This window comes from Varroa jacobsoni, unplaced genomic scaffold (assembly GCF_002532875.2).
Source record: "Varroa jacobsoni isolate VJ856 unplaced genomic scaffold, vjacob_1.0 scaffold_836, whole genome shotgun sequence".
In the NCBI taxonomy this organism is placed as follows: domain Eukaryota; kingdom Metazoa; phylum Arthropoda; class Arachnida; order Mesostigmata; family Varroidae; genus Varroa; species Varroa jacobsoni.
Window position 1 is genome coordinate 19,915 of NW_019213738.1, and position 26,880 is coordinate 46,794.

At 40.1% G+C, this 26,880-nt stretch overlaps 1 protein-coding gene across 5 annotated transcripts in view; it reads right to left on the bottom strand.

Moving 5' to 3' along the window:
- Positions 1 to 26,880, bottom strand: part of LOC111264223 (band 3 anion transport protein) — a 59,701-nt gene that overhangs the window by 7,802 nt on the left and 25,019 nt on the right. For 3 of the 5 annotated variants that reach the window (XM_022839917.2, XM_086969995.1, XM_086969997.1), the window contains exons 6-29: positions 26,706 to 26,810; positions 25,815 to 25,876; positions 24,299 to 24,459; positions 20,221 to 20,339; positions 19,942 to 20,012; positions 12,098 to 12,212; positions 11,631 to 11,714; positions 9,939 to 10,236; positions 7,674 to 7,826; positions 7,072 to 7,120; positions 5,513 to 5,636; positions 5,198 to 5,285; positions 4,822 to 4,891; positions 4,457 to 4,654; positions 4,019 to 4,112; positions 3,331 to 3,446; positions 2,925 to 3,073; positions 2,542 to 2,663; positions 2,282 to 2,354; positions 1,855 to 2,074; positions 1,428 to 1,669; positions 934 to 1,097; positions 352 to 550; positions 13 to 160 (exon numbers count right to left, since the gene is read on the bottom strand). In XM_022839917.2, coding sequence (XP_022695652.1) covers positions 13 to 160; positions 352 to 550; positions 934 to 1,097; positions 1,428 to 1,669; positions 1,855 to 2,074; positions 2,282 to 2,354; positions 2,542 to 2,663; positions 2,925 to 3,073; positions 3,331 to 3,446; positions 4,019 to 4,112; positions 4,457 to 4,654; positions 4,822 to 4,891; positions 5,198 to 5,285; positions 5,513 to 5,636; positions 7,072 to 7,120; positions 7,674 to 7,826; positions 9,939 to 10,236; positions 11,631 to 11,714; positions 12,098 to 12,212; positions 19,942 to 20,012; positions 20,221 to 20,339; positions 24,299 to 24,459; positions 25,815 to 25,876; positions 26,706 to 26,810 — 3,224 coding nt within the window. The remainder of the gene's footprint in view (positions 1 to 12; positions 161 to 351; positions 551 to 933; positions 1,098 to 1,427; positions 1,670 to 1,854; positions 2,075 to 2,281; positions 2,355 to 2,541; positions 2,664 to 2,924; positions 3,074 to 3,330; positions 3,447 to 4,018; positions 4,113 to 4,456; positions 4,655 to 4,821; positions 4,892 to 5,197; positions 5,286 to 5,512; positions 5,637 to 7,071; positions 7,121 to 7,673; positions 7,827 to 9,938; positions 10,237 to 11,630; positions 11,715 to 12,097; positions 12,213 to 19,941; positions 20,013 to 20,220; positions 20,340 to 24,298; positions 24,460 to 25,814; positions 25,877 to 26,705; positions 26,811 to 26,880) is intronic. The other 2 variants (XM_086969996.1, XM_086969998.1) reach the window with 2 other exon arrangements.

Below are 26,880 nucleotides of genomic sequence, written 5' to 3' on the forward strand. Positions count from 1 at the left end.
TATTAAACGTACCCATCATGGAAGTATACCCCATGTAAAGGAAGACCCCGAAGAGAACGGCAACGGGTACTTGTCGCAACATTGGGCCCATGAGCACCGATAAACCAATCAGCAGAGATACGAGGACAGCAGTAACCCGCTGCTCCCGGACACCCTCGACCTGTAGAAATATTACAATTTTTACATTAATTAACTTTGCAAGAAGAAAGGTTATGTTTGCCCATCGGCAAGCTTACTAAGTAGTTCTAATGCTGTTACCTCTGCGATAGCGTCAGATAAGTATGTGTGAGTACAAGCAATCGAATATATTGGAAGTATTTGATGATGTATGTCGAATTTAGTCGGAAATACCTGGGGCGTTTCGCCAGGAGCCACTCGGGAGCTCATCACGGTAAGGGCACAAAGATGCGAGACACACCGCACTGTAGCGGCACAAAGCCAAGGACCTCCGGTAAAGGCACATCCCAATTCCATGAAGCAAATAAGTAGAAGATCCAGGTGAAAGCCTGTTCCCTTGTGCGTCTTCCGTTCTTTCTTGGACATTATTAACCTATAAAGGGAGGACGTACAAAACAATACAACAGCTCATATATGCAAGAAAAATAAATGAGGTAAATTTTGATTATCGATCAAGGTGCGCACTTTACTCAGTTGGTAAGTGCGCAACTGTATAAACCCCCACGTAATGCGAAAAAAACGTTTTATTATTACCTCTATTGAGCACCTCTCATAGGATATATTCAATCTATAATAGAGTATTTTTATACGACAGAGTTTAGATTGACGTTAGAGCAGAAATACATGAATGATTCGTAGTTATAACGTCGTCTTGGTAATAGATTACACATAGAAATAAAATGCTTTAGTTCAATTTTCGGATCAACCGTGCAAATGATGTATACCCGTGTTATTATATCTTTACGTTTAACTTACTGACAAATTTCGACTTCTAAGAAAAGAAGTATGAAGACAAGGAGCCCTCCAAGGGCGCCCACGCCAATATGCCACGTCTGCAGCGGCGAAAATCGGCCCCATGGGCTAATCAGCCAACCGCGTGTCGGAGTCGACGTTGATAGACCATCAGGAACCGACAGCTTCTACTCATTATCGCAGGTTAAAATCGGTCATTTGCGAATCAGATAAAAATACTTTTTTTATGAAATCCAATTTTTTTTTTTAATTTTATGAGAAGTTCAAGTTTTGTAACAAGACAAATGCAATACACATCTCCCCCATTTTGCTCTTTCCTAATTTATATTTGATCATAAATTTTAATCAAAATATATCTCTAAACGTATTATCATCGTTATTATGTATGACTAATTCATTCGAGTCATACAAGTAAGCGTACGCTCTACCTCGGTGATGTTCATAATATTCAGTATATATAATAGCATTTGTTTTCCCTAATAAATTTCCTTAGTCACCTGTGTGTAGACGTTAGGAACTATGTAGTCGACTGCGACAACTGTTACAATGGCGATTGGCATAGCGAAGTCACCCATCGTGACGCGGATCGGCCGCGACAGGAACTTAGAGGTCTTGAAGCGGCGGAAGAAGTCCGCGATTAGGAACGTGGAAAACATGAGCACGAGACTCATCAGGGCCGTATTTGGCTGATTGTAGCTTACTCGTGAAGAGCTCGAATACGCCAACTGTGATACGGCTGCTTGGCGAATACGAAATAAGCAAAACTGTAAAATTAGCCCGAGCGGATCCTGCGTTCGGTATATGGCAAGACCGGCACTCAAAGTTCAGCTGTACAGTTACTTCCTGTTGTGAATATATAATACGTATATACGATGGGATAAAAGGAATCGTTTTTGACCGTTACCGACGACAGTCTGCACTTACCCAGAACGCTATGATTACTGCCGGTCGATCCAGCTACACTGACTGGACTTGGGTCCTGGGGTAAACCCAAGATGGTGACTGTATCACTGTTATTTACGGGATTTGTTAAGGCAGCTATAGACGGGGCGACAACTGTCGTGAAAGGAGTTAACAATTCCGGACCATGACGATGTATATAAATATATTCGTCGACCGACAGCAGGGGGTTGTTCACGAAGATCTAGAAAAGTGAATGTGAACAGTCTTTGTATAATCTTTAGACACTTTGGCAGATGAAAGCTAAATGACTTTCAGTTCGAGTTTATTGCCGATGGCAAGGAGTTGGCCCGCGGCACAATCAAATCGATCATTTGTGAGTTATAGAAATATACTTTCAAAGAAACGTCCTACTTACGTTAACGGCACAATGACAATGGGACATACTCACGATGCGGAGTTTATTGAGAGACTCGTAGAGGTAGAGAAGTGAAATTAGCGCTGAAAATATCTCTTGAGTAAACCTGAAATACAACGAATAAACGATCAGTGAAAGAAACCTCACAAGTAGAATCAAGCGCGTTTGATCATTTTTAGACCTAATGCGTTAGGTCGGACGCTTTGCGATGCTCAAAATAAGAAATCAGCAGACGGAAAACCCACCAAACCGAGTGCGTTCTTTCCTCCTTGCCTAATCATCATAATACGTACCGCGTAAAATAACAGACGAATGTCGACATCTCGAACGCGCATACCAATAGGCCGATAAGGGCGCACCAGGCTGCAATCCACACCCGAACGCCGAGGAAATCGATCGTGTGCTCCTTACAGAACTACAGCAAATTATCCCCGATATAGCCATCGAAAAAACGGTAATGAGGTGAGCCATTAATTATTGAAGTTCGATAACCAGACTTCATCCAATTTTCGATGCATCGACTGATAACAGTTACACTGCCCGCATGTAATTTACATATAGTGTTGATCGTTAAGTCAAACCTAAGCGAGTCAATTGATTGTTTAGGCCAGACGACACATCCGACTCCCTGAAGAGCTAAGATACAATTTTGCCTTAACGAAACGAGATTGCTTACATTGTAAAGAAGTTCATCGAATAGAAGCACCGGTCCGGTTATGCCTACGATAATCAAAGGCTGTCCGGCCAACATCCCAAAAAAGACTCCGCCGGCAAAGGTCACCAGCAACGTCTCGGAGACTCCGATTAAATTTTCCGTTTTGTCACCTAGGAATCACGCACAAATAATCTAGACATCTTTCTAGTGACCTATAGTTATGCTATTTGTATATATGAAAAAGTTACTGTGAAGACTAAAGATAAAGGTATTCGAATAGATTTCATCTTATCCTCTGGCTATTCGAAGCGTGCCTAGAGAAATAGGTAAACACATCGTCGAGCTGTGCGCACGATTCACTGCTATTCATTTTTAATTCATGTAAACTTACTACTACTCCTTTATATAGGTAAACGTAATGGCATACCCAGCAGTCCACCGAATGTTATTGCACCAGCCAGGGCTGCGAAGTAGATGAAAATAGCCGTAGCGAGGCACTGACCGTTGAAGCCGTCTGTTAGATCGGACAAGTACTGCGGGTATCTACCGTGTGCATAAACAGAAAAGCACAAATATTCTATTCGGGTTTAACGTAGTAATGTTGTCATTGGTAAAAGCGCATAGTTTATTTCCTAATATTTTATGTTCTATAGTCGAACCGCGGTCGGCACTGTGTAATAACGTATCATAGGTACGTCTTTTTTTTGGCCAAAATTAGGTAAACTTAGGCACCTGGCACATTATTACATTATGCCCGTATTCGATTCGAATATGTCAGTAATACGGATAAATTTCTTCAGAGCGCCGAACTCAGCGTGACCGCTCTGGCGCTCACACACACTTGTATCGAACTCTCTATCTGGTTATAACGTGCGTCCTATCTGTACAGCCTGAGCCTGGCGGTCTAGCCCAAGGACGTTTCACGTCGCTGCTCACTTTCGTGCAGCACGTTCACTTGTGCCCATCTAATTAAGGTTGCTATTAGTTTGTGCTGTAACCTCATTATTGTAGCTTTCTTAACTTAGAACTTAACCAACGTTCAGGGCGCTACAGTTGCGCTAATCTTGCATGTATACCGACCTAACCTTAGAAATCACGAGGATCTATCAACTAACCTTTTCGAAATTTCATTTCGTAAACCACCAAAGAGCCGTCCGGTTCTACGTAGCGGGGCAAAATCATCTCCGCCCTTTTTAGCGCTGTCTAACGCTGAAATGTCAACGGCCGTCAATAGTTCTGTTATAACAAGTGTTTATCGAACGTGGCATTATGCATAGGATATTCTATTGCCAACAAAATAAAGCAAATACCCATGAACAGATAGAGTGAGCGAACCCAGTTATTCCTACGAAATAAGCACACCCAAGTCGTTTGCTGCCCAAATGGCTAATGAGTAATACTGAAGCCATGTTCGCAACTCGTACGCCACCGTTACGCCTGCATCGCGTGTTGATTAAAGTTGGAATATATTTAAAGAGCTTAGTTTCGATGACACACCCTATAAATTTATGTGCCAATTATTTCTCGCATCGCGGAACTTGAACGCCACTTACCGTTAACATAGTTGAAATAAACGCTCGGATCCTGCCCGTATCGAGCGGCCGTTTTGTCGTCTTTGTAGCTTTGCTTCTTCGACAGCCGTTTCATGCGCTCCCTTCTCCTTCGGATATGTTCAGATTTTTTGCGCAGTTCTTCGACGGGAAGGAGTGCCTTATTGTCGTAGTCACCAGGTGGAAGTACTATTGTTTCACCTGTTTACCATCGTTTGAAATACACGCGAACGAGGTGGACGTGTTCGTGTCATGTCGACGAAGCAAACATCAAAATACACCAATTCATGTACAGAACATTTTTGTCACTATGCACAAGTTCGGATATTGTCCTCCATTTTTGTTTATAGCCACTTGTGCCAACTTACCCAGAAACTGATTAAAGGCCTTCAAGAGGTCAGCTCGTCCTTCGGCGGCGTATGCTGCCTCGTGAAAATTCTAGAAAGTCAAGACTTTATTAGAAGACAGAAAACTTGCCCGACTCAAAAAAGTGCGCCATTTGTTAGTTTCCATTAGTTAAATTTACGTAACTTCAAGTAATTCAAGCTGATCGATCATTTCAATAACTAAAACTATTTATTTCGAGCTCTTTCCTTCAAGCTGAAGCGAACCAAAAAGCGCTCAACGCCAAATCCGAATTGACCTAAGACCCACTGTCCTGTAAAAGCTGAAGGTATCATTGACTGTAGCGCCGATTGAATAGCAACTCTAAGAGAACGAGGCAAAATGAAGATTTAGACATACCTTGTTTGACATAAGGGTGGATATACATCTTCCGATCTCATGGTAGTCTATGTCATTCTCCTCAGGTCCCAAACACACGAACAAAAATCTGCACAAAACATGAAATCTAATTAGATACGGTGTGATCGAATGTAATATCATTCCGGTGTAAGTACGCTCCGGTTGTTGCTATTCGGAAACAGGACAAATGCTACTGTCCTCGTGCGAGTTCGGGACTCGAAATGGGTACACATCAACGACTAATTCGGCCTGTAATGAATACCAACCAAGTCTCTCTAATCAGCAAAGCTACCTAAACCGGGTTGGAATTGGTACCTGACAGGAAGAGGCACCTCAATGACGTTAGGCAACACCTGAGAATCGGCCAATCTCACAAATGCAACCGTTGTCTTTTCGAGCGAACGTAGACCAGCCACCATTACGCTGATACCCTCAGAATCTGCAGAGGTAGAGACTATATTATTACTGTGTTGTAGCCCGTTCAATCATTCTGATTAGATTTAGTGAAGTTACAATGTTAACGGAATTTCGCCATTTTACAAGGTCAAATTATCAAAGAAGGTTTGGATAAGGTAGACCGCCTACGACAAGAAGAAATTATGGTTCATGTAAATAATTGGATATCGCGTGAATTAAGCACGTTAAATCATTGGGTTATATGAACTTCCGGATGGAGGGGGTTCCATGAAAAAAGTTAACGATTATATATACGTTTAGGAGGCAACATCTGACTTACACAAGCAGATATTGCCTCCTAAACATCGCCCACTAATCGTCTGGGATAGAGCCTATGTCGCATAGATATTTTCGAAATAGAGCGCGTCGCTTCGAAGTAATGCCCAGCCATATATTTATTTTACGCAAAGTTGAAGCCATACAAATAAAGTCGGGCTTGAACAAGCCAAAAAATGCTGTTTTTCAGTGCCGTCGTCAAAGTGATTATGTTCTCAAATTAGCAAAAATACGCTGGCCTTAAATCTAAATACTTTTAATCTATCTTTTCAACAATAAACGAATACAGGCTCAAACTTTGTTAGGGATCCTGGAGTTACACGCTGTATCTTAAGGTTAGCTGACATAGAGTTTAGATAAGTCAATCAGCTACAGTCTGTCTCTGTTCAATAGTGAAGATTCTACATAATAATAACAACTTTAGTCGTAAAGCCTAATTTACGTTACGTAAATTACGTACTTCTGAAAGGCATGTAGGTAACGCACATTCTGTACAGCACCACTTGTGAAACGTGTATCCTTTCGTTAGATACAGGTACGATGAATATCATAATTATTCTAAACGTCTAGATTGTTGCAAATATGACATTGTACAACGCTTCTAATATTTATTTTATAATAGATATTTAAATTATTTGAATATACGTACGGTACGCGAGGTAACTGTTGTCACTATAATAGAAAAGGAACATTACAGCCTTTTTCATGTAGCAACGATGCTAAAGAGATGACCGTTCCAACAATCAAAATGAATAAAGCTATTGTGATATTGACCCTGTGTAAGGTAACTTGAGCTGTATTTAAATTCAATCGAAAGATCCTGAACGAGAGCCCCTTTTCTGCTATAGTAATTAAATTTGAGTTAAATAAACTGGGGCTAAGCTTTATTCGAGTAGACGAGTAAAAACGTATTAGATGCTTGATTGAAGATATAGCGTTTTCGTATTGATTAAAATAATGAATGAAGTTCGAAGCTCCGGTAGCATTAGCGGCTGCGTAGATGCATGTGCTGTCCTGCATCACAGAAAGATGCATTATAAACAAAAAAAAAGAGAGGAAACGATGTTTTGCGTCCTAAAACTGAATGGTTAAGACAAAGTGATTTCGAAAGCTCAGAGAAAGACGACTGCGCGATGTCTCACCTTCCGGGATCCGCTTTAGTATAGCTTGTTGGTGATGTCCATCCATTTCCTAAAATCGAATTGGTATACAATGTAATAGATGTAACGCAATGTTCACTGACTAGAGGAGGCCGTAGAAATTTTCCCTTATTTACTACCATGACATCTCAACGTAGCTGGCTAACGCCATTCAACAACAACTGCACGCGACCTTCCGCTCTTTAGACACGAACCTTAACGAACAAGTTCCTTGAATATTGCTAATGATATCTTATGCGGTGGCTAATTAAAAAAATGTTTGCTCTGTTTATTACTTGGATCTCACAATTTGTTTTTCGGACAGATTAAACTATTACTGTATTAGCTAAGTTAGTCAGCAAGTTAGTTCGCAACCGCTCAGAGTAAGTTAGATAATCGATATATAGGCTATATGCAGAAAAGCATAATGAACAGCTAACTTAATGCTCATAATAATCTTTTCTTGGCCCGAAGATACACCAGCAAATCGGAACTAGCAAAACAGCATTTAGTGCTTCGTTCCGTCATCGTTGTTAGGATGAGCTTTATGGTCTCCTATTATGACCTGAGGTTGATTGACAGATGAAAACTCCTGAGTAAAATACCTGTGAGCTGACGGAATGCGAGGAGTTGTTTCGGGTGAAGGCAGGTCGGCCACTGCTCAGTGATTTTTGTTTGTTTTCCTTATTGTCTTTGTTGGCCTTTTCCACTGATTCTTTCTCCTTGCTTTTCAGGTCAGCTTTGTCCTCCGCGACCGGCTTTAAGAGATTGAGCATGCACACGAATGTATAGTACCCTAGCATCAAATGTTCACCTCACTTCGAGCTCAACAGTGAACAGATAATTAACTTTGAAGTAAAAATTATTAGCTTCAAATTAACGCTCGTTCTCACCTAAACATACAGTTGTTGTTCATGATTAGGGGATTTCAAGTTACCACGTTTAAAGTCGCTTTTTGTTCTCAATTGAGAAGAAGCGAGATGCACCTACGACATCACAGGCCGAGGCTAAAACGAAGTCTTAAACATAGGAACCCAGTAGACAACTGCATAAAGCTAGTACAAACGATTGCCATAATTTCTTATAAAATATTGCCCATTCTGATGAGAGTACCCCCTAACGGAAATCTCCCATAAAGATTTTTATTTTATTTTCACTACCTAGAGATGCACGAAAGCACCAAACGATTTTATAACAAACGGGCAGTTACCTATTAAATCAAATGCCGTCGTGCGTATCTTAATTGTTTTGGTCATTATAAGGTGCGCTAAGGCTACAACCATTGCTTCCGCTACACAAGATTGCACATTAACGAAGTGCCTTTGTAGATTGTTTCTAACTATTTCAGTTTATTGGTATTTGTCATCTAATAGATAGATAGATAGATGGATAGATGCATGTTTTTTCTCATTCATTCTATGCTCGACTCGCGATTTTTTAACAAGATCATTCTTGAAAGATAATGAATGGTCTCCATTACTAACTTTGACTCAACTTCAATTGAACTATAGAAACCATTTGAAAATTTCTCAAATAGTTCAAATAGCTCAAAATAGTTATCGAAGTCACAACCTTGTACCCCATCGTTCAGGTGTCGCGCTTTCAGTGGTCGTAGCACCAAGCGACAGAACTGATATGGCAGTAGCGCCTGGTCGCATGTTTGAACCTGATAGACAAATGTATGATGAAAGCCCCACTTGTTTTGATTCGTTCAACATTTAATTGTTGACACGAATGTTTAGTCAGGCTGAATTTACCGCTTTATCTGCGGTTAATTCAGGTAACTTGGACGCTAGCCGTCCCTCGCCCAACGTTTACGCTGCCCAGTAGAGAAATTACTGCAGCAAAGTAAACGCTCCTTAGCATAAAGCCGTCGCTCCGTTTGCAATCGTCGGCCTCAAGTCCTCGACGAAAATTGTGTTCGAGGGAATACTATTGGCAGCGATAGAACACCTAATGATCATATATGGCGCGAGCACTGGAATGTTACGTGCACAGTTGATGTAAGCTCCGCTAAATTGGATTAGTCTTCTGTTTTGGCCAATCTGGGCGCAGGAACGGCGCTGTTGTGCATGCCTAATTCGGTTCTCTGATAATGTTTTCTCTATAACTGATTATTAACAGGTGGGTAAGGTATATGTAATAATTTAATGATTAAGGGGTAGAATCAAGCAGGAGTTAACTAGAATCGTTCTGTCTGCAACAATCTAAAAATTTGAGCAATCTTAACCCTATTCGTTGATCGAGCCCGTCGTGGCTAGCGCTAAAGGGAAAATTTTTTCCACTATCCACTGTCACGCTCTATCGTGTTGGCGACATCCAAGTGGCATGTAGATAACGTGCGCTAATTGTGTTTCTGTATTTAGTCACATCTGCCATGCAGTACGGTGAGACGACCTGCTCCTCAGAGCCAAACAATAGGCCCTTTTCACTACCTAGAGATGCACGAAAGCACCAAATGATTCCCTAACGAACGGGCAGTTACCTATTGAATCGTCCAGATCAAACGTAGTCGTGCATATCGTGCACTATCCTAATCATTTTGGTCATTGTAGGGTGCGCTAATGCTGCGACCATTGCCTCGGCTACACAAGATTGCATATTAATGAAGTGTCTTTCTAGATTGATTCTAACTAAAGCGGTACGATAGTTTCGTTTTAAGCGCGCAGGACACCAGAAAAAAGCTGTTGGAGCTGTTCAGAAACCAATTGAATTGTTATCGATCCTCAAGACGAGTACGCAACAACGCCCACCTTCAACATACGTCACATAATTATTCATGTGGTAGCGTACGATTTGGTCACTCTCAAACATTTAGAAAAAGAACTATTGCAAATGAATCCTTTCCATCAGTCCCCTCCTAGACTTACAATGTTAATACGAAGATCCTGTCCTGCTTCTGATAGGGAAATGCTGGCCGAAATTTCATGATGAGAGAAGGAGTTTTTGACGCCGTCTAGATTCTGTTTGCTGCTATTCTCGTTGTGATTAGACACCGCGGCCGAAACAAAGGGCATGGCAGGCATTGAAAAATTCCTTTGTGGGTCGTCGCTATTCCCACTAACTGCGGTCAGTCCGTAGACAACACTCGCCGATCGAAGCGCTTCGGTCGACAACGGAGTCGAACTATGCAGCGATGTCGTTGAAGAGTTTTGACGGAAATATCCACTGTAATAGAAATTAGAGAAATAAAAGTATTGCATCTATTGCCTTTTCATCACCGCACACCGCTTTAAGTCGTCTGGTTTTCTATAGCAAAAGTGCAAAATTGAGCGGGTCAAAGGCGTTGTGGGCTTAGTAAAAGACGAGGCACCCCAATTCCTCTCCTGTATTTTCTGAGCCGTCATAGATATAGGCTCTACAACGAGTACATTTGCGCAGGCAGATCGAAGTTTAATATGATCAAACCAAAATATCGTTAGGGTTAGGTGCTGATGCCTATCCGACGATTGGTTTGCTGATACCTTGTCTCTCACTGTCCAGTAAACGCGTATTGCACAAAGGGTAACAACACGTATTTTAGGCTATTCTCGCTCGGTACGCGTGAACTAGATTAAATTTCCAGAAAAGGAATGCGCGTCGCCTTTCTGTCACCGTCTAGCGTGAGTTGTAACTTAACAACCTAGATCTGGAAGTTTAAATAAGTCCTAAACGTAGAACTCTTATTCAAGGTTAGCCCTATTTGTGTTTATGCAGTCGTACATAACCCTTACGAAGTGGCTGATATTGCATTACAAACTTCTGAGAGGCGGAGTCAAAGATCAAAGTTTAATGTCGTTCGAACCACACGTACACATATATATTCACATATAATTGTGATTTAAATTAAAGTAGATTTATCAGTGAATTCGTTGCGTATCTAGCATTTCACTTTATGGAATATGTCATTGTTTACGAAACAACAGTTCGTCCTTCAGACATCAAATAAACAAAAAAATTCACAAAACGGTCCTTCACGTCTTTTAAACGTATTAATAAAAAGCACGATACAAGTGCATCCCGACTTCGGGCATATGTAAAACTAGAAAATGAAAAAACTGAAAAAAACATAGCGTTTCGTTGGCATGTTTCGTGACAAACATGGTCGAACTATCATGTCGATAGATCTAGAGTGCTGAAAATGTTTAAAATTATACACAAACTTTACAAACAACTAAGTATCTCTTAAGTTGATAAATTTTTGCAACATATGAAACAGAGCTTTGTTTAGAGTAGTGCTTCAACTTAGGGCCTCAAATAATACTTCACGGGAAAATGATGGCCATCCGCAACACTTCGCTTCATCGATTGAGCAACCTTATTCGCTAAACAACTGCAAAATTGTATAAACAAATTTTTCCTTTATTTCTGGAGCTTTCTTAAAAAGTAAGGGGATGAGATGAGATCTGGCGCTGTACCTTAGAAGAGAATACACAGCATATACTTGGAAAGAGACTATCGCCCCGCTTGTATATTTACCTTAGCTCCCCTTGACTCTACGACAAATACTACCGTATTTGTACAACTGGCGTATAACTCAAGTTCAGCCTTTAAATCAATATAAGCTAATAAATCTACAATACCTTCCAAGTAACGAGCTTCTTCTAAGAAACTTTAGGGGTCCTGGTGGCTCCTCGCCTACGTGATGATGACTTTGAAGGAGAGCTCTACAATGAACAGTTATAATAGGAAGACTATTATTAAACATCTGGTATATTAATATATGGCTTCACATCACATGTTTCTTCAATTACGTTCCAGAACGTTTACAATAGAAAAAATAATGTATTATTACCTAATAATACATTATATTTTTTCTATTACAAAGGTAGCAAAGCCCAGCACACTACTTCTTTAGGCAGTCCATAATGCTATTAAATGATGTAAAAATCATCCTCGGTAGGTCCTAATTTGAAGTAGGCGTGTAGAGCAGCCTGTGTCAATGTACGTCATTTGCTGTCACACCATTAAAATGGCGACTGCCATTCGGTTCTGGTAGCACTATTTAAAAAATTTCGATGTTTACTGCAGGTAGTAAAGGTTATATAACCTGAACACGACGGCCCGATTATCAGAGCTGATCTGTCCATCCTCGACCATTGCATCCACAATGCGATTGCATATTCCTGAAAGGTCCTTCTCTTCGAGATCCAATAGAACCACCGCTGAAAAATGTTAGTCAAGGCAATACATTATATACGAGCCAGGACATATATCCTAAGAATGAAATTCAAGTTCAAGAAGAGCGGTAATCAGACCCAGATACTAAATTATACTTATGACATAAATTCTTTATTGTTCGGCAGGAAAAAATGGCAAAGTTAATTTCAAAAGTAACGGCAAAAGTAAACAGAAACTGTTTTCTGTGTGTTCAATAGATTACAATTTTGTTTGCTTTGACCTAAATTAGGCACTGGTTGAAGCGAAATCGGGATCTTCTATTTTGTCACTGATATACAATGCATATATATATATATATATATATACATATATATGTATTCGCATTTATAGTTTCAAAACGGATCGATTCATATATAGATGACCTTATCAAGGTCTATTTTTGCATCGGTCAGAAGTTTATTTGCTGATGGCGGATTCGATTGGTTACATCTTCCGCAAGATGATTTCGAAATTCTTCTACTAATTTGTTTGTAGTTCTAGATGTACGAAAAAATGCTAATGTGAGTGAAATAAATACAACAGCTGAGCAGCAACTATGTTTACGTTAGGTGTGAGACAAATGGAAGAGAAACGTAAGGCCCAAAATGCGCTAGCCTGAAAAATGGTTTTGACAGCTCAGTTAAGTTGGCAAGCGATTCAAGAAGTGGCTACTTACAAAGATTTGGGAGCTACATTCAAGGGGAAGATATTGTTCCGGAATCACACAGTCGATGCGGCTGGGGCCGTCTCCCGCATCGTAACCTCATTCTTAGAGTGTTCTCAGGATGTAAAAACCGAATAGAGATATTGTGCACATGTATGGATGTTCATTTACCAAGGACATACTGATTTTTTCCGATGTGAGGATACAGGATAGATTTATGAAACGTGTTTCTCGACGACACAAATCATCCTCCCTAGCTTTTTTGATTTCCAACGTAGTATCGGTCTGAGGCCGCTTGTGTATTGCCCATGCGCATCTCGTTAAGTGCGTTACCGAGTCAACCATAACTAATAACCACATTACCTCGATTGGCAAAAATTATCATTAGACATTGATAACGAGAAAAATGGAATATGAAAGGAAGGTTGGGTGTTAATAGCTGCTCCTAGTCTGCTAAAGAAACCCCAGGTAAATCCATTAAGATCCGACTAAATTCTAGATAAAAACGTGCCCTTGGCGCTAAACCTAAAAATAGGAGATTTCGAGAACATGTTCGCATAGGACGAATCCTAAGAGGTTTTAAACTTAGCAAAAGGCAGAAATGCATGGTGGTTATACTCGAGTGTTTAATGCTCTCCTTTGAGATGGATAACTTAGAAACTTTGAAAAAAAACTTATTAATAAGCGGCTTTTTCAGTCATTTACGTGGTGACTGTCGGTAATGTAAATCATACGTTTGCTTGACGCGCGGGATATACACAGACAAACCCACCTTAGTCGTGTCGTATGATCTCCTGTTCAGTAGCAAAAAAGTTCTTTCATTTTATTATAGCTGCTGAGCACACATTGTGCATAAATTATATCAAGTTAGTGAAGTTAACAATATTTAGAGTTATGGCTAATAAGCAAGGTTTCTTTACTTGTTGACAGTAATAACTAGGAATTTCATTAAAACCACATAATGAACTAGGTGGATAGTAGAATTTTTACTCTGTGACAGATCATGCTTACTAGCTAACTGTGCCTTTGTGCTACCTATTCATAAGTATTATTTGTCAGAGTGTTGTAGAGTAATCTGACCTTCTGGAAGTCAAGCAGGCCATTCAGTTATCCATAGAAAACACAAAATGTAGACAAAGGACGACAATGAACTGACACGTGGATTTCAAATGACGTAAGGTACAATTAAACAGACGTAAAAATAAGCGCCGGAATACGCATCTAGATTGAGTCAATAGCCATATCTGGCCAGCGAGGTTTGCTGAACAAACTAGAGGTAATCCATAGGAGCCATCGTAAAGGAAGAAAAAAATTATTTGTTTGAGCAAACCCGCTATCGAACGAAGGCGCTCGGGATCCTGTTAGGGTTAAAACCTTATTTGAAATCATCGCGATATCTTTCCAGTCCAGCTTTTTCCCTACTGAGAATATAAGTAAGTGTTCAAAGATGGCATTTTGCGGTCGTCATTTCCACGCTGTGTTTGCTTTAGACTGACAACGCTCCGTCGGTGCGTTTGCACCAACAGACAGTGAAAATAAAATATGGCGCATATTTTTGAATGTACTTTAAGTTGCCATTTGATTAAGTTCCTTCTGGTATCCTTTTAACTAACGATGAGGCCATGGAAGTTGTGTCACATGGCGAGGATGTCGGAGACGAAAACCTTCAGCCGTTTGATACGGAGCAAACTCGCAGAACCGCGTTCGCTCACTCGGATACATATGTCGGTGCGCATTTTCTTGACTCGTATTGGTCCCCTGCTGAATCAAGGGTTGTTTAAGTTCTAAATAGATCATGATGAGATGCTTCTGCTAATATGTTTCTTGGATCCTTTCTGGAACCGCTAGCTAAGTGGCGATATCGCGGGACACATATTCGATACGTATGGAGTCAGCGCTGGAATAAGCCCTGATAATATTATTGATTGAGGTTAGCAGCTATGAAAAAGAAATGTTCATCTATTGGTCAAGAGAGCGTAAGCTTAAGTATTATTTTCGTGTATTAGATCGTGGAGACGCTAAGCTTTAAATAAAGCACAATTTTTCTCAAGGAACATTAACTATATTGCAGCACTAGAGGCAACACTTAGTTCAATAAAACAATTTATAAAGTCAATAAAAAAAAAAACAAAAAAAAACTGTAGCTTACCGGAAACAGAAATGTTTGCTTTGTTCCCCTAATATTATACGGGCATACTCCATAGAGCTAGCAAAAAAAAGTGGGAATAAGCTGAAGAGAATAATGTTGCCTGTATTACTGGCATAATCAGTGATGGTGTAGACATTTTCCTTCGGTTATTCCTCGCGGACAGAATTCGCATAGCACACATTGCGAGCATCATTTACTTTGTAACAAGTAAAAATGGTTAGGATGAGTCCCTTAAAAATGGCACGTACCTTCATTCCAGCGAATAATGCTATATCTCCGCTTCTTCTTTTCCACTTCTAGAGAAACAGTTTGAAGCATCATCTTTACATACAAACTACTTCCCTAACTCACATACATTTTTCTACACTAGACGCTGTTTCGTATAACAAACTTTCACATAATCTCAATTATTCCACCGCAGTATGATTCTCGTTACTGGGGAACGTTACCTTTGAATATTTACTCGGTCGTCTCTTTTAATAGAAAATCAGCCTACTTCAAAATTATTCTAAGTCGCCTTGCAGACCTCCGTACCGCAGGTAACGTCGTCCTTTGAGCTCTCTTGAATTCATCCAGTCAAAAAGAGTACGTAATAACTCTTCGTAACGGATTGATCGATCTCAAAATAAAAGGCGGCAAGGAGCCCTCTCTTAAATAGCAGCAAAATCGGAACAGGAAAACACAGGAAAATTCGATGGGGTGCAATTTGGTCAGTTGCATGTTTCCCGGTCTGGAGTAAATCCTTACACTGCACCACCTGATATAATGAACAATATATAACCCAGACGACAAATGGCCCCTGGGTCTGCAGTACGGGATCGCCGTAACTAATTCAATTAATATGTGGTCACTTGCAACGTCATGATTCGAATATCACATACGCGACTAAATGTTATGTGCACTCTTTTTTTTTTTTAAATATTTGTCATGCACGAATTTGTTGTCAGCTTTGCCAATATCGTTGCAACAGGTCACACCTTTGTTTCGTACACAAACGCCATTTAAGCATCGTTTAGATGCGATGGTTCCTACGACGGTAATGCACTTATCAAAAACGTCATAACCGAGGGCCAAGTTTCCTCCTGCGCCAACGATCCCTTATTTTAAACGAGTGGTGGCAAAGATTTCTAGTGACTATCGCTGAAGCCGTTTCAACGTTCTCCAATGGTGATCATGGGTAAACACAGGGAGCTCTGTCACGGACTTCGGCCAGATGCCGAAGTGGCCTACGGTCAGCGACGCCGTTAGAGTATCGTCACCTTAGCACAGCATATTTTGCCTACGTCTGCAGCAGCTGCGGCACAAATATCATAGAATTGAGGAGAGGAGAATCAAGTTTAATTCGACAGACGAACAAAGAACGAGATGTTGGCCGGACGACAACCTTTGCTCCTCTCATACACTTTGCCCTACTTTACGTCGAGAAAAACGATCCTGATGGCAAAACAGAACGAGCTAACAGATAAGGCTATATACTGTTGGAGTGGGCACAAGTCGGTGTTTCTCAAAACTTCCCTGTAAAATCTCTTTCTTTGGCTAGCTATAAACTTAGCAGTTTCAATGAAATCATTCAAACGAATCATCTAAACCCCTAAAAAGGTTACCTAAACGTCATTTATGACGTCGAACGAAGCTACAGAACACGCTGCAGACTGCCCAAGATCCAAGGAAGCTTTCTTAAGAAATGTAATTACAAGCTTAGCAAAAAGTAGGCGAAAAAAATCACTTCTTTTTTGTCATATGGCTTGTTAAATAGATGGAAAAGTCGAGCTGGCCTTTTTGGTGGCATAGAAGTGACCGGCATCCACAAGGCGAGCTATTAACAGTCACACACTATGACTTTTAGTCGGTTGACGGAGCAAGTACGTTCATTGTGAAACTCGACTATGGAGTACCCGTTAGTAGTGATATTTAAGTTTGAAAAATTTAGCACTTTCAGAAACACCTTTCGGGCTGGCTCCACAGTAATGTTAATTAATACGGTAGAAAATATCCCGCAACGAAACCAAAGGAGTGGCCGAGGTGGCGAAGGAGGTGGCGGAACAAGCTTTCACCTGCTTGGCTTTTCTTCTTCGTGTATTTCAGATCAAGAGTCCTACGTCAAGTCGTCCTATGCTATAAGCTAAGATCGATACGTCGCCACCAGTTTGAAACAGACCATTTTAATAACGATTTGAAATTTTTCTGGTGACGATCGCTTCGTCGATTCTCCAATCTCTTCCTTTGGGGATCACATTGTTAGAAGCCTTATGGGTCCTTAAAGCATGACTTCCCTCAAGCAGTCCTTCCTTAGGCTGCTGAAAGCCAGTCTAAGTTAAATAATAGTCACTTAGGTAAAAAGAAACGTTTGACTTTTCTTAACGCCCAAATTATTTATGCGCTATATTTACACAGCCAACCTAACCGTATATATGTTGTTTACAATGATCGAAACCGATTATTTTACCTAGTCACTGCAGCGTGACTGAAAATGGGTGACAGATGGAGACGGAAACTTAAAAAATAAACAATTGTTGTTGACACTATATCTGTATACGCACGAAATGTGTCGCAATAAAAGTGAGATGACCGCACCGATCTCTGGGTCAGTGGGGACGATGACGAAATCGTATTATCGTATTGTACATTGAATATTCGTGAAAAACGAGGTCCAATAGAGCCGCTGATTTAAATGCAGTGAGGTGGTTACGAACTTTTTACCTAATTTATCGTCGAAGCTTAGCTCTCGCCGTTACACTTCCTGCAAACCGTAAAATTAATGTTCTTCTATTTTTGTCCGAATCGATGCCGTGGATGGACGAAGATTTTTAAAAAATAGTACAGTTAGAAAAATTTTTGTAAAGTCAGGCTTTAAATGAAATAGCATATGTATGTTTCATTTACACCTTGGCCGATTTTCTCGGGGCATACTTTGGTAGGTATGAAGACTGTTCTCTACTCAGAGCTACAAATTGGATTATTGCAGTAATAATATTGTCAACGGTGCCAGAAAAGATCCATGTTTTACACTGCGATAGATCGTGTTTCCTGCGTCATCAAAAAACGAACTGTGAGGATCTATGAAATGTTGTTTTGTATAAAATATACAGAACTTTTTTCATTCTAACTGGCCTAATCATTGGATTTCGTTTTCTATATATATATGATCTATATATAAGAGATATATATAGCTATATATATGAGATATATATATATATATATATATGTATATATATATATATATATATATATATATATATATACATCAATTAAGCAATGTTAAACCTGCACTAACCGTTTCATAATCCAATTCAGCCATTGCTGTTCTTTATTTCAATATAGTTTTTTTTTGTTGATTTTATTATTATAAAAGTACGTGACGATCGAACTACACTTTGTAGTGTTAACAAGACTCTGTTTTGGTTAATGAGCATCGAAATGCATCTGCTAAAAACTAAGGTAAACTCAAAGAGAACTGCAAACCCATTATGTGAGCTAAGTTTGGGTCACGTTAAACGGCCTTGAGTTTTGACTGGTATAAGTTGTATTGGTTTCATAGCGATTGTCACCAGCAGACGCCGCAAAAGCAAAATTTTACCACGCGGTTTTCATGAATTGCTTTTTATTTGAGCGCCAGAATAAAGTTTATTCGCTTAAAGAATTACCCTAAATATTTCCATATCTGGAGATACTCCTATATAAGTACTGTAGACATCTATTATGGTCTCCCGCATCGGCTCTACCGGTACTTAGTAATTGTTGGTAATGTCCGATATACCAGCCTGCTCACAAAGGTAGGCGCCCTATGAATCATCCTTGAAATTCGCGGGGCCATGGCATTGGTAACGTAAGTGATTGAAAATATCTACGTCCCTGAATTGAATTTTTCAGCCTCGCGTTTGGGGTGGCACAGACAACTTGAACATATTTCTCTTTTCCGTATTGCTCAATGATCTGTCGACAGTCAAGAAAAAGCACTGACGTAACGTTCAGCATAAGCTACTCTATAATTTCTCTGAGAGCGAAAACTGCTTCCACATATACCCTATAACTTGAATAGAAGGTTTTAAAAGCCGAAGGCTTTTTTTTTTTTGTCTCGGAATACTATAATTGAACATAGCAACTTGATCTGCTACTCTGGTTTAACGCAGTTATTCAATAGAAGCTCTTTGAGCAGCTCCACAACTCTCCACAAACAGCGGCCTTTTTTTCTATAAAGTCTCATAAATACTAACCCCTATCTGACGGCAAAGCGACTTTTTTTTGTTTTGCTCAAGTAAACCCAGCGTTTCTTAACCCCACTCAGTAGGATGGGGCACTTTGTGGAGAATTTTCAGCTCAAGTAAATCTACCGTGTATTTCTAGTTTATCCAGATATAAAGGCAATGTGGCAGATTTAGACCTGGGTTTTTTTTTTTTAGAGCCCACTGTCACTCACGGCTTCCACTACCTTTTCCTTGAAACGTTCGACCGTCATGAGCTGGTTGACACTTCGCGGTGAAGGTGTCAATACTGTCCCTAACACTGCTAATCTGCGCCGCGGCATTCTATCCTCATGTTTCTTGGCTCTTCGTTAATCGTACATGTTACTGGGTACGTTTCTCGGTATCGATTGGGTTTCTAGCGATTGTATAACGATCTATCTAAAAAAGTGGTAAAATCAATAATGATACAATTATTTGATATATCGTTTTTGTATCATATAAAGGTTCATTGTAGGCGAAAAATAATTGGTCGTCGTGGATAATCTGTTTTCATCTCGGTTGGTGTAGAACGATACACAAGGGACAGAGACGAGATCGCAAACCGTTCAAGGCCATTGCTCGTAGGCCAGATATTCGGTTCGGAGGTCCTTGCTTCAGAGATTTAAGCGCACTACTTACGCAAGACATAGCGATATCGAAGGGCTTTGTAGAGACCCGTGCTAAATTTTAAAACTCACCTTTTCCCAAGCATTTTTTCAGTACTCCGAGGTCATTAAACGATAGCGAAGCCACGTGAGGAGCGCCCCACCTAAAGTTGAAGTAAGCCTGAGTATTGATTGTACTAATGTAATAATAAGAGTTAACAATAATAATAATAATAATAATAATAATAATGAATGAGACGCTTTCGTTTGCTCAGTTACGAAAACTACGATCAATATAATGTAAATTAAAGTTTATCCAAATATTGACTCATGCTCCAATAATGATTTGTAGTCAAATGGACGAGCGAATACCTGTCAACATCTTGTTCCACATTTTCTTCATATTTAATCCATCGTGCCGTTTCCTTCCATTGATTCGACACTAATTCAGCTAATTCAACGAATACCTCATGAGGAGTATGATCGTATTGCTGAAAGACATTAGCAATAGGAATTGACATTTATACTCGAAAAGTCGAACCGCATATCTTATAAACGGAGATCGTCATGACGGATCAGATAAAATACTGAATTAGAAAATTCGTATTGGTACAGTTTCAAGTCAGTTTTTCGTTAATTAACTTTCTAAATCGTGTCGAAGTCCTCGACACTCGAAGGAAAAATATAAGCAATTTAGAAGAAAAATCTCGAGATTGAGAGGACCTATGCAGGGCCATTACGTGGCGCCCCATGTGTATATATGGATAGGGGACTGACTCCTTTTGTGTGCAAACTTTCTCAGTCCACTCAAAATGCAATCTTAGCAAGCTTTAGGTTAAATATGACTTTAGAAATGATCTATATATATATATATATATATATATATATATATATATATATGTAATAGGTTTATTTGTAAATATGTGTAGTCAGTTTTCATTGACTCACAATGATGCACACTGAAGCGCGCAGCTAGACGAATGTAACTATCCCCCTGTCAGAGATATTTCGGGTAAGTGTTTAGTGAAATATAAGTGTAAAAACTTATCAATATGAAAGGACTCAGCTCAGCATTATACAAATTGTGTTCGAGAACGAAGATTTACACAACGAAAGATTAATACTATAAATACTTCTGAAATTTTTTTTAGGACTGATCGGATCCATGAAGTCCTGTTAGGGTCCAAGAAGTCATTCCACGAGCATAGTGACTTGTACACAGAAGAAGTGCTGTGTAAGGGAACTTTTCAAGTATCTTCTTTATGCATTATCAATATATATATATATATATATATATATGGACTAAACCATCTAAAAACGTTACTTTTTTGGCTGGTGAACCAAACCCATATCATTCAAAAATATAGGGGTTCTGGGAGACCATCAAGTGTGAGTGGGCACTTCGGGTGACACGCTTAAAAGCACGTGCTGTTCTGTTTGAGCTCTATTTGACGATCGGGTACATGCGTCACTGGTACACACCACCAACTGGTAATCATATGCGATTTCTATTTTATTGTGCCTTTTCGAATGGCTCTTCTGATAGCGTTTCTGTCGATTTCGTTGTACAGTTACCAATTGTTGCATTGCGAATGAATAAACGGCGTTTGTCAGACACACTGGGATTACTTTATAAACCGGAATGAGTGTGATGCGTCAGCAATTATGCAAAAAAAACATCAGTAGATTAATTCAATGAACTTATCTAAGCTTGTTTGAAATTAAGTTCTCGAAAAACTTGACCTGTAGCGTAGTTTGCTGGGTACAGCATTCTATTAACGTGATAGCGCCTATCCGATCTTGAAGTTTTGAGAGTTATCTGCTTTAAGCGAATAACAAGTTGAACGCTCTCATTGATACCATTCTCAGGGGATGTTCTTATTTATAGCTGCCGGAACAGCCCCCAATCAAATGTAGTTTAAAGATACGGTACTTTGGCCAGCCATAGCGCTACAAACACCAAAAAAAAAAAAAAATTCGTTCCCATAGATCGTGTTGTTTAGCCCTAAACGTTTGTGGCACGCGGGGAATAGCGTCCGTTGCGCAACTACCGCCTATTGAATTATTCATGTATCTGCTTATGTAACTTAAAGTTAGACGAGAGCACACTGAATTATGACACAATCGTCAGATATGGGTGACTTCCGTGGCTGTAACGATAGTTTCAATACTTTGCCTTATCTAAGATGCTAAAATTCTCGGCGATACTATCGGTGTATAGCTTTGTTGCCGGCTGAAAAGGCCTTCGGGACACGGGGCGTGGTCTGGGTTCGTATCCGGCCGTACACATTTTTGTAGTCGTCTAGCAAAAATTATACTGCAGTTGTCAAACAAGCACGAACACAGCCATAATTTCCGCCACTGTTCGGTCCCTTGTGATTTCCTGCGGAGTTTAATGAATTCTATATCGCCGAGCTTGGTAGATAGAGACGAGGTCACTTTTAAAAACAGAGGCCAAAATCAGAAATTTCAATGAGCTCAATAAGCTCGGCTTTGGTCATGAATACGAAAATGTTTAAACCATACACACGGTGCGTAATGGGCTCCAATTAACGTCGGCCCATCGCGTGCTCCATAATATGACAGCTAAAAAAGTGAAAAAAGCGTGTATGGCGCTATGTGTAGCACAGCGGGCTACTACACACCGTTGGCGAATATTTTCCACTAAAAATATGTAAAAGTTAAAGATTTATCATTGAGCCGATCATCTAACCCGCGATGGACAGACACAGTGGCTGGCGTCAGGTTAGCGGCGCAAATACAGCAACCGAAAGGGTCTGGTAATGAGTTGATAAGTTCAGCAATTACTTGTGTAATATAGCAACAAAGTCATCATACGTCAATGGCGGAAATATATTCAGCCCCATAAGGTAACAGAAGCTAAGGTAATTAGACAGACTTTTGCCATCACTTCTAGGTGTGCATTTTTCTATAGATGCTCTCGGAATTAATAGAAAAATCTAACGTGCCGCGGAAACTGGAAGCGCGCTATTTTCCAAAATCAGCCTTAAAACGCATTTCAAATCTCCTAGTAATTCTAGCACGGAGAAAACTAAAGAACCCTATTATTTGTTTGTCGTATCAAGAGGATATACTTTCTTGATTTTAACTGAAGTGGGCTTGGGCCCATTTCCACGGGAGTACCTTATATGCATAAAAATTTTAGCAGCTATCTACTATGTCGTTTCGCGAATATCGGTCATACAAGTTGTTTGTTTAGGTTGGGCAGACATTGTTCATAGTGGCAGCGTTATGCGCTGATACCCAAAGCGATACTGACCTATCTTAGATAGTTGACGTGTTGTTGTTGTTGTTAGGAAGCTGGCCACATGGGTTTTCGGACTTACTTGCCTGTGTCGTCCTTACAAGGACAGGATCATCCGCACGACCTGGCGTGCCCTCTACTGTAGGTCTGTGATTGAATAGGTTGTGACGATGATCTCAGAGGAGACATACTAGATAGAAGCCGTTAGGGAAAGGTGGGCGGCCGAAGTCTTGTTCCCAAATGCCAGCTCCCGAAGCGTGTCTCATTGCTTAACGAGAGCCGATTGAGGCAGGGTATTCGTTTCGGTTATAAATGCCAAGGCGATGTTGGATATTCGAACGATACTCCTTCTTATTAGTAAGTGTGTTCTTTGTCACAGGATGGTGGAACTAATGACAATGCTCAAAATCTACTTGGCACGAATCACTCAAACAAATAGTTTTTCATTAATATGGCTATATGAAAATATTCATAAAAAAATGTTTACTCTTAAGTCATCTCCAAACGAAATACCAAATATAATATGCTTTATTTCACAGCCGAGTGAAACACTGTTGGTTAAGGACGTAAGACCTTTGTCGCCGTATATGCTGTTAAGAAAAACGGGATGGTCCTGATCGCTGCCGCCTATAGTGTTTGCCAGTAATATATACAGGGACTAAAGACATCATTACAAGCAATGATACGCTGTTCGATCATCGCGGCTCGCCATATTCTACTCAATCGCTGCTGTTCCGCTCAGACGAAAAACGCATTTCATGGGGGGAAATAGGGGACATGTTTGTATATATGAAGTTGAATTAGTGAGCCGTTCATGGCCACATGAGAGCGTAGTAGCTAATGTTATTAACTGCTAAATGTTTGTATACGTGGTCCAGTCGGGGGTACGCTTTGTTTCGTATCGAGAGTCTGTTCTCTGAAGTAATGGTTTAAGTAGCGAATGTAAAATAGGGAATAAAAAAACGTTACCGCTAAAATAACGACAGTATGGTTGATAAACGGTGTCCAAATTCACTTTAGCTCAATTAAGAGCTTTATACATTATTACAAAATAATACAAAGACACAGTATTATTGCTATTAGACTTTTACTTTACTATCAGACTACTTTAATGATATAAATTAGCAATCAACTGTTCCTTTGGTTTTTGTTGTAGACGTAAATCAGCTATTTTGTTGCTCAAACCTTTTTGGCAACGACTTGTGGATGACAGGCGTTTCCATCGCTACCCTGGGTCGCCTTATCGTCTTTATCGATATCCTTGAGATCTTTAGATGGCGCCCTCTGGGGCACTGCTCGGTGGATTATGTGTCTCCTGAAACCACGAGGGTCCTCGAACCGATGGCCTGTATAGGGTAGATAGATTAGACAGAACAATAGCACACGTCAAACAATTAGCTGAGCCTGTTGGGCGGTATCGTACCCGAACTACCACGTTCAAGAAAAAGCATATTAACTGTTAATTAACGGGGGCTAGGGGTTGCGGAGGCACGCCAAAGGCCAGATAAGGCCCGGCCAAGGTGTCTGTGGTGGCGGTGAGTCGATCCACGGTGAGTCAGATCTCACGATTAAACGCTATCGTTTAGAAGAAGACTGATTGAAAACACACGCTTTGCTCTATCGGCATGACAGCCGGGCAGTATTAGCACACAGGGAACCAGTCGATGCCTGACTCAAGAGACCAATTACTACTTTTCGGTCTCTAATTGCATCCCACTAAATTAATTAGAGGACGGCCGATGTGAGCATATCTTGAAAATGCACTTTATAACCCTATCAGCTTATATTATATAACCGACAAGTCCTTTGTTGCATCGCTCGAGATTGCCATAGACGGGCTCTTTTTCACATAAAAGATAATCCACTGCTAGTGTGTACACCTCGGTCTATATAATTTCAGTCATACACGAACTGTTAGCACAACATAAGTAACTTTCTTTGCTCGCTCAGATTATCTAATACGTGTCATTGATGGCACATAGTAAAGCAGTGACCCCTGATCCTATTCAAGCAGAGGGACATCATACTGAAAAACTATAATTCTCAATAAGTGAAATATGAAACAAATGCGACGATATTTTGTTAACTTAACGACATCTGGTTGAAGTTGCTTGACAAATTACACATCTAAATGTATAGTAAAGGACATGCCATGTCAAAGAAATGATCGATTACTCATTTTAATTATATGTACGATGCTTCGACCATAGGCCCATCTACTTCAGATCAATGCAGGATCTCGGCCAAGTTTGTGCCCCAGCACCAATTGAGTGATAAGCTGATTTATTCGGGGATGGTCTACGTAATAGTTCAGTGGTAAGGTGTTTGCGTATTACTCCTGAAGGCTTGTGGAGGTTTCGAGCCCGACGTAGACACATTTCGTTTTGTGCTAAGGGCGGGTGTCTGGAGCAATACCACATGGCAGTATTGCACGTAAAACTTTTATAACTTAGCAGAATAAATTTCGTAAAGCACAGTTCGAGCGGAGCTTAGCTGCTGTTTGAAAGTGAAGACGCCTGGGCATATTGCGAAAACTTGCGCTAAGCCGCCCAAATCCCGGGAATATAATGTCCTAAATATGGAGCCTGCTTGATCGAAGCCTAAATCCTAGACTTTCGCCTATTAGGCTAAGCCTACGTTTTTACATTTGTAATTCATTGCGCATTCACACAATTCAGTTCTATTTAAATAACACACTTACTAAGTAGATCTTCCTGATCGATACTAGATAGTAATCCACCAAACTCGTCATCCAGCCGATACCTGCAATTGAATATTGATGTCAATCATTTTTTTGTTGCTGGCACTCAAGACCATATCTGCTACTGACCGTTTCCAAAGTAAGTTAGCCTTTTTTTGGTCCCGAGTTAACTTCCACTACTACAGGCTTATGTTGAAAATCATTTTATATATCGCTCAGCAGAGTGGCAAATTTTCTAAGGATGCAAAGATGTGTACCTTAAACGATTATTTTCTGAACTGTTACTGTAAGACCGGCAACCTTAATGTAAGGATTCTTTTAGGATATATAGGGATAGGGATTTCAAAACGTTTAGCTGTAAATCAAGTTCGAGAATGTTGGGCCTGACTTTTGGTATTTGTCACTGCATCGCGAGATTTCGGCCAGCGTCTCCTAACTACAGAAACATTCTTTCAATTGACATGTTTTTACGTCTAGGTCGCGGTTGAAGTTTGTCTTAATATTACTAACATGGCTGGCCAAAATCCCCTTTGATTTAACTATTTTACAGTATCCGAAATATTTAACAATTGCAAATCTGGCTCTGATAGCACATTTACAAACCCAAGGATAGTGCTACGAAAAGAATAAGGGCTTTTTATCCTATCAAACATATCTTTTTAGACATAACACCGATTTCTTCTATAGCAATCACTATTCTATATATGATTTATGCTTATTATAAAGTTTTATGATCAAGCAACTTGCTATAAATTGCAAATAACATATATATACATATGGATGCAAAAATATACTCCTGAGTACATTATTCTCCTGAGTACAGATTCATCTAGGTTCCACAAAGCGGTAATACCGCGATCTGTGCCTGCCGCAAGCGCTGTAAGAACAAACCTATTAGCGGGATTGTAGGAGTTGTCGTTGTTCTGCGAATCCCTGTGTCCATCCCGCGAGGGCTGGTGATAAGCGTGAAAACGATGAGGACGCCCCGATGCGTGTCTAAGGGAAACAAATAGTAATACGGGCACGACCCAGTAAAGAGACGGTTGTAAAGAAACGTATAAAACAA